The sequence below is a fragment of the Chelon labrosus genome, assembly GCF_963514085.1.
Source record: "Chelon labrosus genome assembly, chromosome: 5".
NCBI lineage: Eukaryota > Metazoa > Chordata > Actinopteri > Mugiliformes > Mugilidae > Chelon > Chelon labrosus.
The window spans coordinates 30,024,599-30,040,801 of record NC_140341.1 but is presented as its reverse complement, the minus strand read 5'-3'; the positions used below and the strand labels follow the sequence as shown (position 1 = coordinate 30,040,801).

At 40.6% G+C, this 16,203-nt stretch overlaps 1 protein-coding gene across 1 annotated transcript in view; it reads right to left on the bottom strand.

The window, feature by feature from the left end:
* Positions 1–16,203, bottom strand: part of tns1b (tensin 1b) — a gene marked incomplete at its 5' end in the record, with an annotated part of 163,859 nt that overhangs the window by 107,624 nt on the left and 40,032 nt on the right. Inside the window, 1 exon segment of the mRNA XM_084544673.1 lies at positions 9,580–9,694. Within this exon segment, the coding sequence (XP_084400799.1) occupies positions 9,580–9,694 (115 nt within the window).

Here is a 16,203-nt window from a genome sequence, read left to right as displayed (position 1 = left end):
GGTCTGCTGCTGCTGATGTGCAATGTTGGAGGGAGGGCGGAGGGGGTGAAGTTAAAAAGAGGTGGGGTGTGTGACTGAGGCTGGGTGATTTCCTTCCCCTGGTCCCTTGGAAGGAGTGACTACTCCCACAGGGCTGGGCTGGACCCCCTTACAGGACACAATACAATCAGAGGGCCAGGGCTAAAGAATTTCCTCTTCCTCCCCTCCTTACTCTCACTTTCTCCATCCTTCCTTTCCTCTCATGCACAATCCCTCACACGTGAGCACCAACACATGTACCGTACAGTGTACTAACATACACAGTACATCGCTCCTGTGTAGAGGCACATACCAACTCCCTGAACTAATGACAACTCATCATGTTATTCTGTGAACAGAAGCCAAATACAAATTCATTAAACTGCAGATACATGGATTTAAGTTATTTTTCATTATAATGGGCATATCAGTACTGATAGGGACAGGCTTGTGACATATTCAGTATTCCGTAGTCAATATTTTTTTAGCTGTCAGAAAACCCAGTAAAAAGTCCAAAATCAACAATGAACTGATCTTCCAAATAGCGTGTGTGTATCCAAAGCCTGCCATATTTTAGTTCTTTATACAATAACACTCCCCTGCTGTCCAAAATGTCTATGTCACAGTTGCACTGGCTGAAATATTACCTCATTATTAAAATATTAGCAATGGCGCTGCAGGTTATTTTGACATAGTCCCATGCTGACATAAAAACTCAGAAGTACACCAAATGTGTTAATCCTCAGCTATAAATAGACCCCTAAAACATTGTAATCTCTTGTTTGTGAGTGAGCCTAAGAATATTCTAGAAAGTTATTTAGCCTTATATAATTATTATTAAATATTCCAATATTCAACTAACATCTGTTTGCTGATTTACAGTCAGAATGATATGTATAGTTAGCAGCTTAAACTTCTTTACTCGATTCAAAGGTGGATAACAGCCACTGAGTCTGAATTAGATTCTGTCTTTACCTTAAAGCATGACGGCACAGTGGTTCACAACCCAAACATACAGTGGTGCATGGTTTTCATCAGTAGCACTGACACTTCTGCATTTTTTGGCCCCATTAGGAAAGACCAGCACTAAACATAAAAGACACTTTGGTGTTTGTCTTAAAGGTTAAACAATAGAATGAAATAATGTATGAACAATGTGTCCCATGGCCAAAATAATTATAATCTGTGGAGGAGTACAACACAAAAGTGACCAAAGAGCTGGTGTTATTTAATAGACAGTTGTTCTTAACTCTAGACTACGTGTGGTTAATTTCAACATTTTACCGTTGATACCTGATCCAAAGAAAACTTTATTTTACACTTGCTCCTACACACATTATCTCTCTCTCCCTGTTGTCTGTTGTGCCTTCCAGAACTCGCAGCAGCGTCTGTGTAAAGCAGTATTAATGTTAGTAATTATGGACACTCGCTATCCCTCATTTGACTCAGACAAGGATGTCGTCATTCAGCCCACACATTTTCCCCAACTACAATCCTTGCCTGTGTTGGGTTTCTGTGGTTACAGCCCCACCTTCATCCAGCTGCTGAGGCTTTCTTAACACAGGAGATCCCTCCAAAAACATTGCAGGGGAGCAGGATTAATCCTGACAGTGTTCCCATGGAATGATTTTGTGTACTCAGATCTGTGTCATCTGTTAGTTTCTTACTGACAAAACATAACTCCTGTTTGTTTTCTTTTCCGTCTACCGTCTGTGTGTTTGTGTGTGTCACCGTGAGTATTAGTCTGACTTTGTTTTGTTGAAACAGCTGTTTCCCGTGATACAATTGGTTGCAAAAACACAACTGAAACTTGCCGTACAAATAGAACAAGGCCTGGCAAATGTAAAAAGCTCAAGAGTGGAGTTTATGCAGATAATTCTGGAAATGTACACTGAAAGTCAGCAGCACATGTCGTTTGTACAGATGGCTGGACGTGTTCCATTCGAAACAAACGACTCTACTGCCACCTGGTGGTTGTGGACGTCCCTGAATCTGTTTTGTGATTTTGTAAATATCAGTTGGATTTGTGGATTCTCATGACTCGAAATTTAATGACATAACCGAGCAGCACAAAATATAAAAAGAATGCCAATACAAACAAATTAAATATTGTAAATGGATATGCTTACAACTGAGGCAACAGAAAACAGCTGCTACCAAGTTTAAGAATTAGCTTGTAAGCTTACATGAATGGGAAGTTCTTTTTTTTTTTTTTTTTTTTAAATAGTGTCAGCTGACCATACTCTATGTTCCCAAGCTTCCAAAGTGGACCTTAAAGTGCAAAATAAAGTGGGCCATCTCAATTGTGTTTTGGAATGTGAATGTTCATATTGTTCAAAATAAAATAATAACAATAAAAAATAACCATCCAGTACAAAAAATAACCATCCAGTACAATTCAGGTAATTTGCTCTGTTGCTGTTATTTCTGTTGGGTTAGTTTGAAACCTGGAATTTTCATTTGGAAGTGAGCTATTTACTATACATCACATTCCCCAATTTAAATTCCTTCTGCCAGCAATTCCAAGTGGCTGGAGCTAAACACACAAATGTCTTCTTTCCCAACTCAGTCCTTACTCTGGGGCAGTGATTCCCAATCTGGGGTACACGTACCCCCAGGGGTACGCGAAAGAGTTGATTCTGAACTAAGCCTGATTACATTTTGAAACTGAAAAAACGGATAACGGGTTATTTTCTTATTTTCTGATTCTCCACCTAAATGAAAAATCAAAAGACTGTTTTTCATGTGAGTCAATTATGTTAATAGCTAGATTGTAGGACAACTGGCTTTGAAGCTATGTATCAGTTTGCTGCTAATGTAGCTAGCGCTAGGTCACCTAAATAAGAAAGACGCCTATTCCTTGAAATGTTTGTGATTGGTGGTCAGGTGCAAATCTCCTGATGATATAGCTAAACTCGCTACAGTTGTTTTCCCCCCTGAAACAAGCAAATCTCGTTCTTGATTGGGTCTTTAAATTATGTCGTCAACAATTCTGATAACTTTCTGTCATTTGAGCTGTCAAGTCATCAGTCTGAGGTAAACTAAGTCGCCCGGGCTAACCGTCAAAAATGAATAAATGGGTCAAACGGATAGATTGCCCTTCCAGAGAGATGTCAACTGCTACCACCAGTCAGGCTCTCAGACATTTCTTTTTCTAGCTGCTACAAGTGCGTGAGAGTAGGGGGTACATGGCTGGAGGTCAAATGTCTGAAGGGGTACGGGCTGTGAAAAGTTTGGGAACCACTGCTCTAGGGCATATATCTGACATAGTACACCCAGTGTAGGACTTTATTAGGTACTAATATATCAACTAATACAACCTATTCCAACCGTTCTGCCAAACAATCTACTTTATGCTTAATACAAAGCTTACAACACTAGAATTTTATCGTAGAGCACCGTATTGAATACCACAAATGTTCAGTTCTGCAAAACGATCTTTATGGAAGGATGTATTACAATGACGATAATAATAATGACGTGTTATTATAGGAACTAATAAAAGAAAATAATCCTACCACTGAGAACACTGAAGAATACTGCAGCAACATTTGAAGATTTTACTAAAATATGCATGTTGGGTCCAGCTGTAATGAACAGTTTGTTAGTAATGTTTCAATTCTTCCAGCAGGTGGCTTCCTTGCTGCATTCACTAGAAAACAGCTTTCAGTGCTGGACCTGTGTTCCTTTATGTCAGCTTTGAACTAACTTGGGTTTCTTTACAATATTTATTGGAACTGATAGTAAACAGTCTGAACTGATCTGTGAGAACAAAGGTGACACATGTGTGTGCATGTATATCTGAAAGTGAAGCTACGTATTAAACAGGTGTTAGGATCAGAAGAAGAAATCAGTACAAAATATCTTCCATTCACTCTGACAGCACAAAGACTACTTAGTTTAGTGGCTAATGATAATAATATTGGACCAGGAGACAGTCGCTATCCATCATTAGCAGAAATCGAGTGGTCATCTTCATCCATCTGCGCCCCTTACAAAGCTAATGGTTTCTGGCAAAGCAGGGAGTCTGTGTCATGGCCCTGTTTTATGTGTGCATGTGTGATATGAACTTGGCTGCTGACTGAACAGACTGAAGCAACTGTGGCAGTGCCTGATAAGTAATCAAACTATTTTTATTGTACATGCTGTTGTAACACATGTTTTCACGACCTAAGAATGTCTTATTAATGATATTAAAGCTCTAAGTGCAGCCAGTTCCATATGTGTGTGTGTTTTTTACCCTCATTGGGATTTGCTGCATACCAGCTATATGAGCTAAGTTGTCCAGAACAGAGCTGTGATAACCTTCACTCTCTCTTACACACACACACACGCACACCCACACCTGCTATTGTGCTGGTGTAGTAAGTCTTTGAAAATCTGTGTACTGCTGGACAGCAGCATGGTCGCCTCCAGAACAAGGACAAGCCCGAGCAGAACAGCTACACCCTTTTTTAGAAAAGCAGCTCTGACAAATAAACAAATTTGTTCAAGGTTTTGTTCTAATCTTTTCTTTAGAAAGGTTTAACATCCTCTAGTACAAAGGCGCCATGTGAAGAAGGAAATAAATCTGAGATGTGTGTTTGAGTTCAGTTTAGAGACAAATTTTAGTTAGAGCTATTGCATTCAAAAAAATAATGTGCTTTCAGAAGACCTGGCCAAATACTCTGTTGTACTTTTCCTTTTAAGGGCAACAACACCACTATTGTCCTGCCCCTGCACACAAACAGCACTGCAGTGAAAGAATATAGAAGCCAGTCCCTGTTCTCGGGACCCTTAGGACCCCTAAAATGTATGGGATTAATGTTGTTACATTACAAATCAAACATGTGAATAGTGAACAAACACAGGCTAGAACTTTCTTCCTACTCTCTAACATGGGTTGCATGTTTAATCATTTATCATAATCAGATCATTTATAATATCAGTCATATACACTGATCAGACATAACATTATCACCACCTTCCTAATATTGTGTAGGTCTCCCTTGTGCCTCCCAAACAGTTGTGATTCATCAGAGAATGGACATGGTCCTTCTGAGGGTGTCCTGTGGTGTCTGGCAACACAATGTTGTTAGTGGGGGCCTTTGGGTCCTGTGGGTTGAGGGGAGGGGCCTCTGTGGATCATCTCACAGATACGTGATCAGTTTGGAGGCCAGGTCAACACCTTGTGCTGTTCTTCGTGTTTTTCTGAGTTCCTAAAGTGTTTTTGTATGTGTCAGGCTGCATCCTGCTGGGGATGGCTGCTGCCATCAAGGAGTGTCATTGCTATAGGGTGGGGGTGTCTGGTCTGGTCTAGGTGGGTGCTACATGTCTAAGAAACATCCACATGAATGCCAGGTCCAAAAGTTTCCCAGCAGAACATTGGATTGTCACAAGATGGTCAATGTTATTTATTTCTCCTGTCAGTAGTTTTAATGCTGTAGCTGATCGGTGTAGTTCATAATAGATTATCAGTGTGTTGCCATATTCATTGGAAGAAAATAGATCAGATACTAAAACGTCTGCTGCACTTTGAAGTACTTTGTGGAGTTTCTACCTCTTGTCTGAACTGGGGTTATCCCTGTAATATGTATCAGTCTCCAAAAATGAGGGATCCTCCCCTGCCTGTTAAAGCAGTCTTTTAACCTTCTCAACCCCCCTTTGTAAAATAGGGCCACTGAAATACATTTGCGTCTAACCTTAAACTTAGGCTTTATTATTATTTATTTTTATTTCATCGTCTGTGCCTGAAGTGCTGCCCTCCATAGCACTCCATCCATCTGCTAATAGCAGCAGCTCAAGAATCTTCCATCCCAGTGGATCCAACAATGGCATTGTGCGTTGAAACAGACTTAAGAGCACGAGATGACATCATCATGGTCATGTTTTTAAACTTGACAAAACTCCAGAGCCTCAGAAGACGGAGTTGCAACAGTTTACAAAGCCTGGAACATAAATCTACAAAATGTGCTTATTGCCCCTATAAATATTAAACACCTTCTACATCTGAATTTCCTCACCGCTCACCCTGGCATTCCAACTCCTAGTTGCTTCTAGTTTTTGGCAAAATGGGAATTTAAAGAATCATACAATGAGGAGACAGAGTGAATAACAGAGTAGTTTATGTCTGCTGTCTGAGCAGGATGCACAAACCCAGATGCATCTAGGAGAGGAGGATTATACTGAGGTAAATTAAATCAAAAATACAGCTCAGTGCTGTCTTGTCATGATGGTTTATTTCTCCTGTAAATCACTTACAGACAATGGTCCCAGGTGCTGTCCTGTGTCAGTTTACGAGAACACTTCAGTGACTGCCTGCGCATACAAGCAAACATCATTCAGCCAGAACAAAGTGACAGTAGCAGCTCATTAATTCATAGAAACCTTACCTAAAACGCACACATTTCAGAATCAATCTAATCCTTTTTGGGGGTGGAAATGGTGACTTTCATCAACTGCTCGTTACTGCTCAAGGCTTAATGAGTATGTTTTTGGCTACTGAAAGACACATAGCTAACAGATGCAGATCTGTTAGCTATGTGCCACAACACAAAAACAACATCTGGACTTACCAGCCAGATCATAAAGTAAAATGCAGAGTAAACACAGGTAATAAAGTGCACTGATTTTATAAGCCTGTTTTTATCCAGGAAGGACACACTATACTGTGCCAACATTATCATTTCCTGCAACAACTGTTTTGTACTCATACAGTCAGAGTAGACACAGTGACAGCTAACAGACGCACTCTTCAGCAGCAGATTAAGGATACACATACAGTTAACGTGTTGTGTTAGAGCCGATGGAACTATACTTTAGGTGGAACTATACATGAATCAGGCTTGCTCTGGGGGTTTCAGGCCGGGTTTTTGTAAAGCGTCTTGAGACGATTTGTATTGTTATTGACGCTATATAAATAAAATTGAATTGAATTGAATGTCACACCCTGAAAATAGACCCTTAACTGCTTAGGAAGGATGTATTATGACTGTGTTTGCATCACATAATCAAACTGTACACAGAGTAGCACGAGAATCTGTCAAGAGGCTGAAAAGATACCATCACACAGAGAAAGCTTTTGTTTTTTCTAAGCTGCATCAGCCCATCCTCTGCCAGGTTTGATAGGATAAATATTCCCCCCTGGTGTGCCAAACCACACTTCCAGCCATTTCCACATGGTCTCATTGGACGTTATCTGTTTGAAAACAGACATTTCCACTACAGCATGACGTGCCGAAAGGATCAAGGTCATTTATTCTTCAGTTTTGTTTTAACTCACTCGGAGCACCAGAATGGAGCCTTTTACTGCATGCACCTTGTACAAAAAATAAAGCTTATTACTGGATCTCAGTTACTTTCCTGCAATTGTTTAATGTTTCACACTGGTTTAAGGCTAAAGAATCACATGATGTCACTTGGGTGCAATACACCCAGTGGCATTTGTGTAAGTTTAAAAAAAAAAAATTGAATCCAAAATGACTGGTTTTATGAGGTTACAGTAGGTTACTGTATTCGTCTACAAGAGTTACTCAAAGCAACCGATGCACCCTTAAATGAAGAAGTTCTAATCAAAAAACATGTATTTCTGTTCCAGAGATCAAGTTGCTGACACTATGTAAATCCCTGCAGTCAACCACATTGTCTCTTCAGTAAACACCATTAAGGAAATTGAGAAGCTCTTAACCTTTGGCCTTCCTCAAGCTTCTGTTGCCCTCCCCTGTCCCCCTAACTGACTAAACCCTGACACAAAGACGACCCCAGGTAACCTTGGACGACCTCTCGTTTAGACCACTGATGGATGCTGTAACAGATATTGCTTTCATAGTCGCAGACATAATTGTAGAGTCCCTCTGTGCCCCTTAGCTCTTGTCTGGGGAACATTTAAGTAATTAAAGGGTTTAGATGATCAGTCCAGTGAATTGCTTGTTTCAGTTCTTAATAGTAAACCATAACAGATTACAATTTTACAAAGTGTTGTTAGGCAACTAATGGCTTAAAAGTCACTTTCCTAGCAATAGTAGGTTAAATCTACATAAATATTACACCTTAAAATAGTGCCTTAATAATTTAGAAAGGAAGTGAGAGGACCTACAAATGACCAACTCCTTGTGGTGCTACATTTTATTTAAATCAGCTCAGAGAGGCAATACAAGAAGCAGAATGTATAATAAATACATCTTTAGAGCGTATCAAAGAATTACATCTGAAAATCAATATTTAGTGATGTGGCATTGTCTTAGTCTTTACCACATGAAGAAGAATTGCAAAGAAGCTACAGAAATCAACAAAATCCCAGTGCCAGTTGTACCAGAGGAGTCACCAATTGTCATCAGAGCAGTCCCCCAGGGCTCTGTCCTTGGACCACTACTGTTCATCATTTACCTTCTTCCACTTGGCTATATTTTCCATATTTAAAAATATTTAAAGTTAAATCCTTGTTCTCATGCAACTTCTTACAAATGAAGTCTTCCTCGTCGGTCCACTCTAGCTAAAGTTAACAGTTTCTCACTAAACATCGATAATTCGATTGTACTTCCCTTCCCTCAGTTTAAGAGTCTGGATGTCCTCCTTGACAGCACATCATATCAGCAACTCTGCAACATCAATCAACTTCGCCCATCCCTAGCACAGACAACCACCAGCAGTTTCACTGGCTCCCAATAAAATCCCATATTAACTACACGATCACAACCAAGCTCTGAACTTCTCCAATTATACACATTGTACCACCTGCCCGACTGTCCACCATGGGTTTCAGAGCTTTCAGTCATTCAGCTCCAAGTCTTTGGAATACTTTCCCAGAGGTGTCAGAGACTCTCTGACACATCTTTTTAAAATAGCTTACTCCATTTAACCAGTTTTCCCTCATCTTTTATATCATTTCTATATTTGACTAATTTTTCATTGTATGTTTTATTCTCATGATGTATAATGCATTGCTGTTTTTATTGTAAGGTGACCTCGAGTGCTTTGAAAGGTGCCCACAAATAAAATGTATTATTATTATTATTATTATTATTATTATTATTATTAAAATGGTTTCACACAAGGGCTGAGGCGAAGATTCAATTGAAGGATTTATAGTTCATTCACATATACAGTACTTCCCAAGCTAAGTGGTTGCATCAACTTTCAAATGCCCTTCATAACATATTGTACATTAGTAAGTAAATTGTTTAATGCAGAGCACAGACTCATTTCAGTTAAGCTTCACTTAAGGCTACAATCTTTTATTAAAAGCCTTGTACTTGGCTATAATTCTGTCAATCACCAATGAGTTAACGGCCACCGCTAAAACCTACTGATGCAGTCTGTCATAATGGTGAGTCAGTGAAGTCTGTTTAACTTTGATAAACCGATGGCACATGCCTTTGATGCCACATATGCTGAACACCTCAAGAGTTAAGCCTTTTTCACCTCTGTCACCTCTGAGGCAAAGCCTACACTCAGCAAAGGGGGAGGGGTACTCTTATATGCCCGTACATCAATGCAGCAACGTCAAATGCTGAAGCTCTGTTTAAGATTAGTGTCAGTCTGGGATTGCTTCCTGACACCATAGTTTCAGGACAGATGACTGACCTCGGCAGATGAGTCCGTCCTGGATGATGGTCTGTTTGCAAACGCTGCAGTGCTTGGCCTTCTTGAAAGTCTTCACCCGGAATGTGTGAGAATGAAGAGCCTCCAAATCCTCTGGCTGCAGTGAGGAAAACAACAACAAAAGACGAAGTAGGTGGGATGTTAGTGTTAAAATGCTGTGAACTTAAATGAGACCAGGTGCTGTGAGTCATTTTGTAAACTTGTCTGTTTAGTCCACAAAAAAATAAATGCGCATGTATTTTTCCTAACTGATTTATTTTATTAAGTACATCAATCACACATATTCACACATATCCCTGCTCACATTCATCTCAGTCACAACCCCACATCCAGCACATTACAGGCCCGGCACGTCCAGTTGTTAATTCTAAAAATTCATAAATTGGCCATAGGGTTTTGAGGGATTAGGTTTGCAGACGAAACCCAGAAAAAGGAGACCACAGACTAATCTGTTGTTTTCCTCCTTCCCCTCCGACCTGTCAACTCATTTCCCTACTTGGAGGTGTGTTATGTAACTATTTGGAGAAACTGTGCCAGTGCTCTCCACGCCTGCTAAACATCCCTGTTTGTCTGTCTGCAGCCTGGTGTTTTTTCTCTGCGATATATCATCTACCACCCGGTCATTTTCCTGTCTGCTTTGTAAACCTGGCATAGGGCAATGCTGGAGAGCAGCCGCAAAAGTCAGGCTTTGGAAGTGTTTCCTGCAGCGTCTTTACAAGAAACCTGCATTGTGTTTCCGTTCTCCCTGCTAATGTCAGGCCACAGGGAAATGTGACATCATTTTGTAGTGTGTTTGCTCAGCTGGTCTCATTTTTTGCTTTGTGGTCTAGCTCACTGGGGATAGTGGTCTAATGAATCCCCGTCGTGATCCAGAAAACCTCAATAAAGCTTTATATTACAGAGATTAGATCGTTAAAGTACTTAGCTACGACTGTTTTTATTACATTTGGAACGTGAAATGGCATCCAGCTCAACCTGAAATATGAATTAAATCAGAGTGAAAATTGGCAAGATACAAAACAAAAAGATATGTATAAAACTTGTGCACAGGTAATGCAACAATCAGGGACAACATTATAACCACCTTCCTAATATTGTGTAGGTCTCCCTTGTGCCTCCAAAACAGTTGTGACTCATCAGAGAAAGGACATGGGCCTTCTGAGGGTGTCCTGTGGTGTCTGGCAACAGAACGTTGTTAGTGGGAGGTCTTCTGTGGATCATCCCACAGATACTTGTGATATGTGTTATTCACTTCTCCTGTCAGTGGTCATAATGTTACGCCTGAACAGTGTATTTACACAGTATAATCTAGTTGTGCAAACCAAGATAAAGACATGTGGTTTGTAAAAATGTGCAGTATATATTTTGTTTAACAGACTGATACAGTTTGCTGTTGGGATAACTTTTTTTTTGGAACACTCCTTTAAGAACGTAACACAAAACTGTGGAATAAAAATTGTTTGTTTATCCTTTTTTGCACCAGAGTCCTGTGGCTGAGTTAAGTCAGAAAAACTGTGGAAGGTCAGCTTCAATAATAGTAATATATAATAATTGGGCTGTGCTGGGTAAACTGGAATGCAAGCTTTGAATATGTGTCCTCTGCTTTTAATCTGTATTTCCACTAAATTCCTGAATAAATATTTGCAATATTGTAACATCCAAATAAACAAAAGAGGAAAGAGAATTAAAATGTCTGAATTTTCAGATGTTTCTGTACAAACATTGTGTGCATGCATGTGTTTCTGTCTAGACATTGATGTAAGTCTTTGATGTATCTAAATGCACCTAGATACCATGTGTTCTGCACGAGGGCTAAAGAGAGAAAATGGATGTAAATTCAAAGCAGGAAGTACCCGGGTGCATGGCGTCCCACCATGAGGCTTCCATTAAGTGTGTGTGTACACATGCTGGACAGGCCTAAATGTGGCCATGTGGTTGGCATATTGGGAGAATTTGCACAGGAATTTTTCATATGGGAAGACCATAGAATTATCAGGCATAGACGGGAAAATCAAGTAGTTCCCTTTCTGAAAGAATTCCCAGACTGCAGAGTAAGTAACTTTACAACCACTAATGACCCTCCTTTTTTTCTTTTCATCACTCCTAAAAGCAATGTGTTTGGAAAAGCTTAGGGTGTGCAATGGCAGCATAGAGCTAACACTTAAATTATAAACCAGAATGAGTATCATATCAGCTCACGTCATGCTTTTCCTTCTTTCCATCTGACTGTCCTCTCTCTTGTTATTACAGTAGCAGACCGAACTGACTTTGCAAAAAGAAAGTTTCTGTTTGTCATGATTTATATTATATATCAAGTGCAGATTCCAGTGTGTTAAGTGTAAATGTGGCACATTTTATTACATTATAATAGCAATGGTAATTGGTGCACTGAAGGACTACTCAGTCTATGACAACAGGGGAGCCAGCAATTTCAAATGCATATTTGTTCACTGGACAGGCAGCAGCTAACAAAAGACAACGTCCAGTTTCATCATGGGAAAGGTAGGACAGAGCAGTTTTGGAGCTTGATATAAACATTAGTGACTACAGCTACATCCAGGCAGACACAAGCACTTTGTGAAAAGGAAGTGTCAGTGCAAGGCTCCAGGAAATAAATCTAAAATCATTGTATGGCAATGCAACGTCATCTCCAGGCTGCAGGTGGTGACTGGATCCGTCAAAATGCAGGCGCATCCCAGGTTGCTTGCAGTGTTGTGTTTACAGTGTACTTGGTGATCATCATGGCAAGAGATAAACTGATTGACACCATGACTACTTTGATCATTTGAGTTGGTAAATCCTTCCTTGTAATATTTTAAACCACTGTGCAGTGTTTTGGTGTGTGATAGGCTTTCAGCCTGTAGATTTACTACTCACACTGCATCTCATTTCATTGCCTCACCATCACAGTGTATTCAGAGTATTCCATCTCCTTCTCAATTAGTACCGCATTTCAATAAAGTTTGGGGACAGATTATAAACAACTTTTTAGAATTAGTAGAATGGATGGATGCCGTGAAGATTACCCATCACATTTTTCATCTCATTTAGAAGTTTAGAAATTCATATGCAAACACATCCATTGTTCATCCATTAGGGACAGCAATTGTTACAAAATTCTACTGCACCCCAGATGATGTCGGGGTTAATTTTCAAACAAAGTGCGAATCTGGAGACCGGATCTAGAGACGCATTTTGGAGACGCATATTAATGCAAGGTCTGTATGTACCTAAAGCTGGCCATGTGATCAGACAACTCAGATCGTATCATAACGCAACGTCTGAACAGGCCCATAGTGGCACTACCTCTGGTGTATATCGAGCTCTATGTGACAGTTCAGTGTTTGTTTTTCAAAGCCACATGGCAACAGCAGGACAGCCAACCCTTCATTCCATCTCCCGGCTACGCCTTACCACTACATAACATGATTAGCTTAATCTAGTTAGGCTGAAACAATGACCATGGCTGTGCAGGACACACCATGTTGGCAAGGGGGCTTTTCTGAGGAGGGGGAGGAGGTCCCTGCTTGGCAACTGTACATGGTGTTATCCAAGGCGCCACCATGCCAAGACCTGGACTGGCACCTGCTGTGTTGGGAATCTGGGTATTGTTTTCAAGGGACTGGAGAGGAGCGATAAGTGGGTTTAATCGTACTCTGTATCTCAAAGGGGACTGCCGTTGTAATTCAAATATTTTGTCAGATGACAGATTTTGAAATTCACACTGGAATGATGTGGTTTAAAGGCTCTATTATGATCCTAAAACACTCGCCTGTTTTTTTTTTTTCAGATTGTCTAGAAATTAAATGTTAACATAGGAGTCAGTAACAGAATGAACGGGAGTCAGTCGCAAGCAGCAACTTATTTTAAGTACTTTTGTCAAAAGGCAACTCCAACCACATAATCGAAAACAGTCAGTTTAGATAGTTTAGTCCAGAGTGGGACGAAGTCATAGAGGACATGAATTAGCAAAAAGCTTGTGTGCCTTAGGAAACAATGTTTACTTGTAAATAAACAGACTGACTATAAAAAAAATAAATCTGTTTGAAATGTGATTTTTGGTAGACAAGAATATGTAAAATACATTCACCAGCCACAACATCAAAACCTCTGACAGGAGAATTAAATAACATTGACCATCTTGTGACAATTCAGTGTTCTGCTCAGAAACCTTTGGACCTGGCATTCATGTGGTTGTTACTTAGACATGTACCACCCACCTAGACCAGACCAGACATCCCCACCCCATAGCAATGACACTCTTTGATGGCAGCAGACATCCCCAGCAGGATGCAGCCTGACACAGACACACACACAAAAACGCTTTAGGAACAACTCAAAAAACATGAAGAACAGTGTTGACCTGGCCTCCAAATTCACTAGATCCCAAACTGATCAAGTATCTGTGGGATGATCCACAGAGGCCCCTCCCCTCAACCCATAGGACCCAAAGGCCCCCACTAACAACATTCTGTTGCCAGACACCACAGGACACCCTCAGAAGGCCCATGTCCATTCTCTGATGAGTTAGAACTGTTATGGAGGCACAAGGGAGTCATAATGTTATGCCTGTTACACAGCACAATATATAAATCCGTAGGGAAAATATATTGTAATTACAGAATATACTGTATAATTGGGATTAAAGTTGTCACTACTGCATAATGTTCCCTCTCTGCCTGTGTTTTCTGTCCAAGGATTTATGCATGAAGCACATTTTCTAGATTCCAAATTAAATTACTTCTGCAACATGGGATGTAATCAGCCCACGTTACTGTTACTATAGAAATAAGCAATGGATTTCCACTGCAGATGCATTTCAATTTCTCCACATCCTTGGAAACCCCTAGAAGGCTTAAAAAGTGTCTAAGAAGATAATTACTCCTTGATGTCCATTAAAATGTAAATAATGGAATGAAAAAATAGAATGATGCAGAAAAAGTAAACTTGTTTTCAATGAAGACATGTATGAATTTCAAGACAATTGTTTGAATTAAACAACCTCATATGAACAATACCAGCACAAGACTAATGTAGGGAGGGTTAGTTTAAGAGAAGTTGAGCTCGTGTGTACATTATCATTTTTATGCACAAATACTATAAATTAACTCCAGCTTCCTCCCACCATCCAAAGACATGCTCATTAGGTTAATTGGTGATTCTAAACTGGCCGTAGGTGTGCGTGTGAATAGTTGTCTGTCTCTCTGTGTTAGCCCTGAGATAGACTGGAGACCTGTCCAGGATGTACGCCGCCTCTCACCTGATGACAGCTGGGATAGGCTCCAGCAGACCCCACGACCCATAAGAGGAACAAGCGGTTACAGAAGATGAATGAATGAATGAATGAATGAATGAATGAAAAGACTGTAAATTAAGTTTGATATTTTAAGTCTCAGAGCAGATTCTATTATGTCAGATCACTAATGCTACCTGTGTGAATACTGACAGTAGTCATCTTCTTTCACATCATTACATTTCCAGAGCCATCTCTTTAACAGGCAATGTTATGTAATTCCTGTGTAGAGGGCTTCAAACTTAATATATGCCTTTTCTTCCTCTCTGCCTGTGGCACACACACAGCTCTACATTTTGTGTGCAGAATGTCTCAATCCAGGAGTCTATTCATCTGCTTCTTTGACCACTCCTGAGCCTTCTCACACTCTCCCAGCCTCTACCCATTTACAAACCAGGACTTAACCAGTCAGACGGCCACTGGAAAGAGGCGGGGGAGGGGGGTCCTATCACCCACTGGTATGCCACTTGTCCTGTGGACATTTTTCATTGTATTATTTCTGCATGTAGAATGGGTGAAATTAGGTTTGAGGGTATGCTCAATTTGTAATTCCACTAGAGAGTCTTGCGGTCCAACACATCCTTCTTTACAAAGCCAGCGAATTAAAGATATTTTAGCCCTCTTCTCTTGCCCTCCCCAGGAATCTCTGCTCCAGCCATTTAACCTCAAGATAGTACGTAAATACAGCGTAGAGCAATATAGCAGGAAGCTCCCTTTTGTTGAGCCCTTAATTGTTTCCGATCATTAGCAATGCACCCAGCACTCTCAGGGTTTGTTTATTGTTTGGGGGGTGGCTGGAGTATATGGGGAGTCGATTGGGGTGACCTGGGTGATGAGGACAGCTATGGGGGTGGGGAGCACAGAGATGAAGAATTAGCCTTGAAAGTACGTTCACAGGATCTGTAGCCCATGCTGATTATTTTTAGTTTTAACGTGCTGCTGAACCATGCAAATGGCCTCTGTCCGTCACATTTGCGTCACACTCTGGGCTCTCAAACGGGCAACAAAGAAAGGAAATGGTTTCAGACAGGCAACTGGGACCCCCGAAAGCTGGGGTCAGGGTGTACACATACCCCCCTCAGCTCAGGCACTGCAGCTCCTGGGAACAGACTCCCGTTCCCTTAGAGACGCACACATAATCTCCTGCCTAGCGCTCATTAGCACAGCGCATGAAAATGTGCAAATACGTACACACATAGATTAACACGCTCTTACATCAGTGCACACGCGCAAATTCTCACACATACACATGCATACACACATGCCTTGCCATCACTCACACATCCCACCCTACTCTTGCACTTTTTCCCACT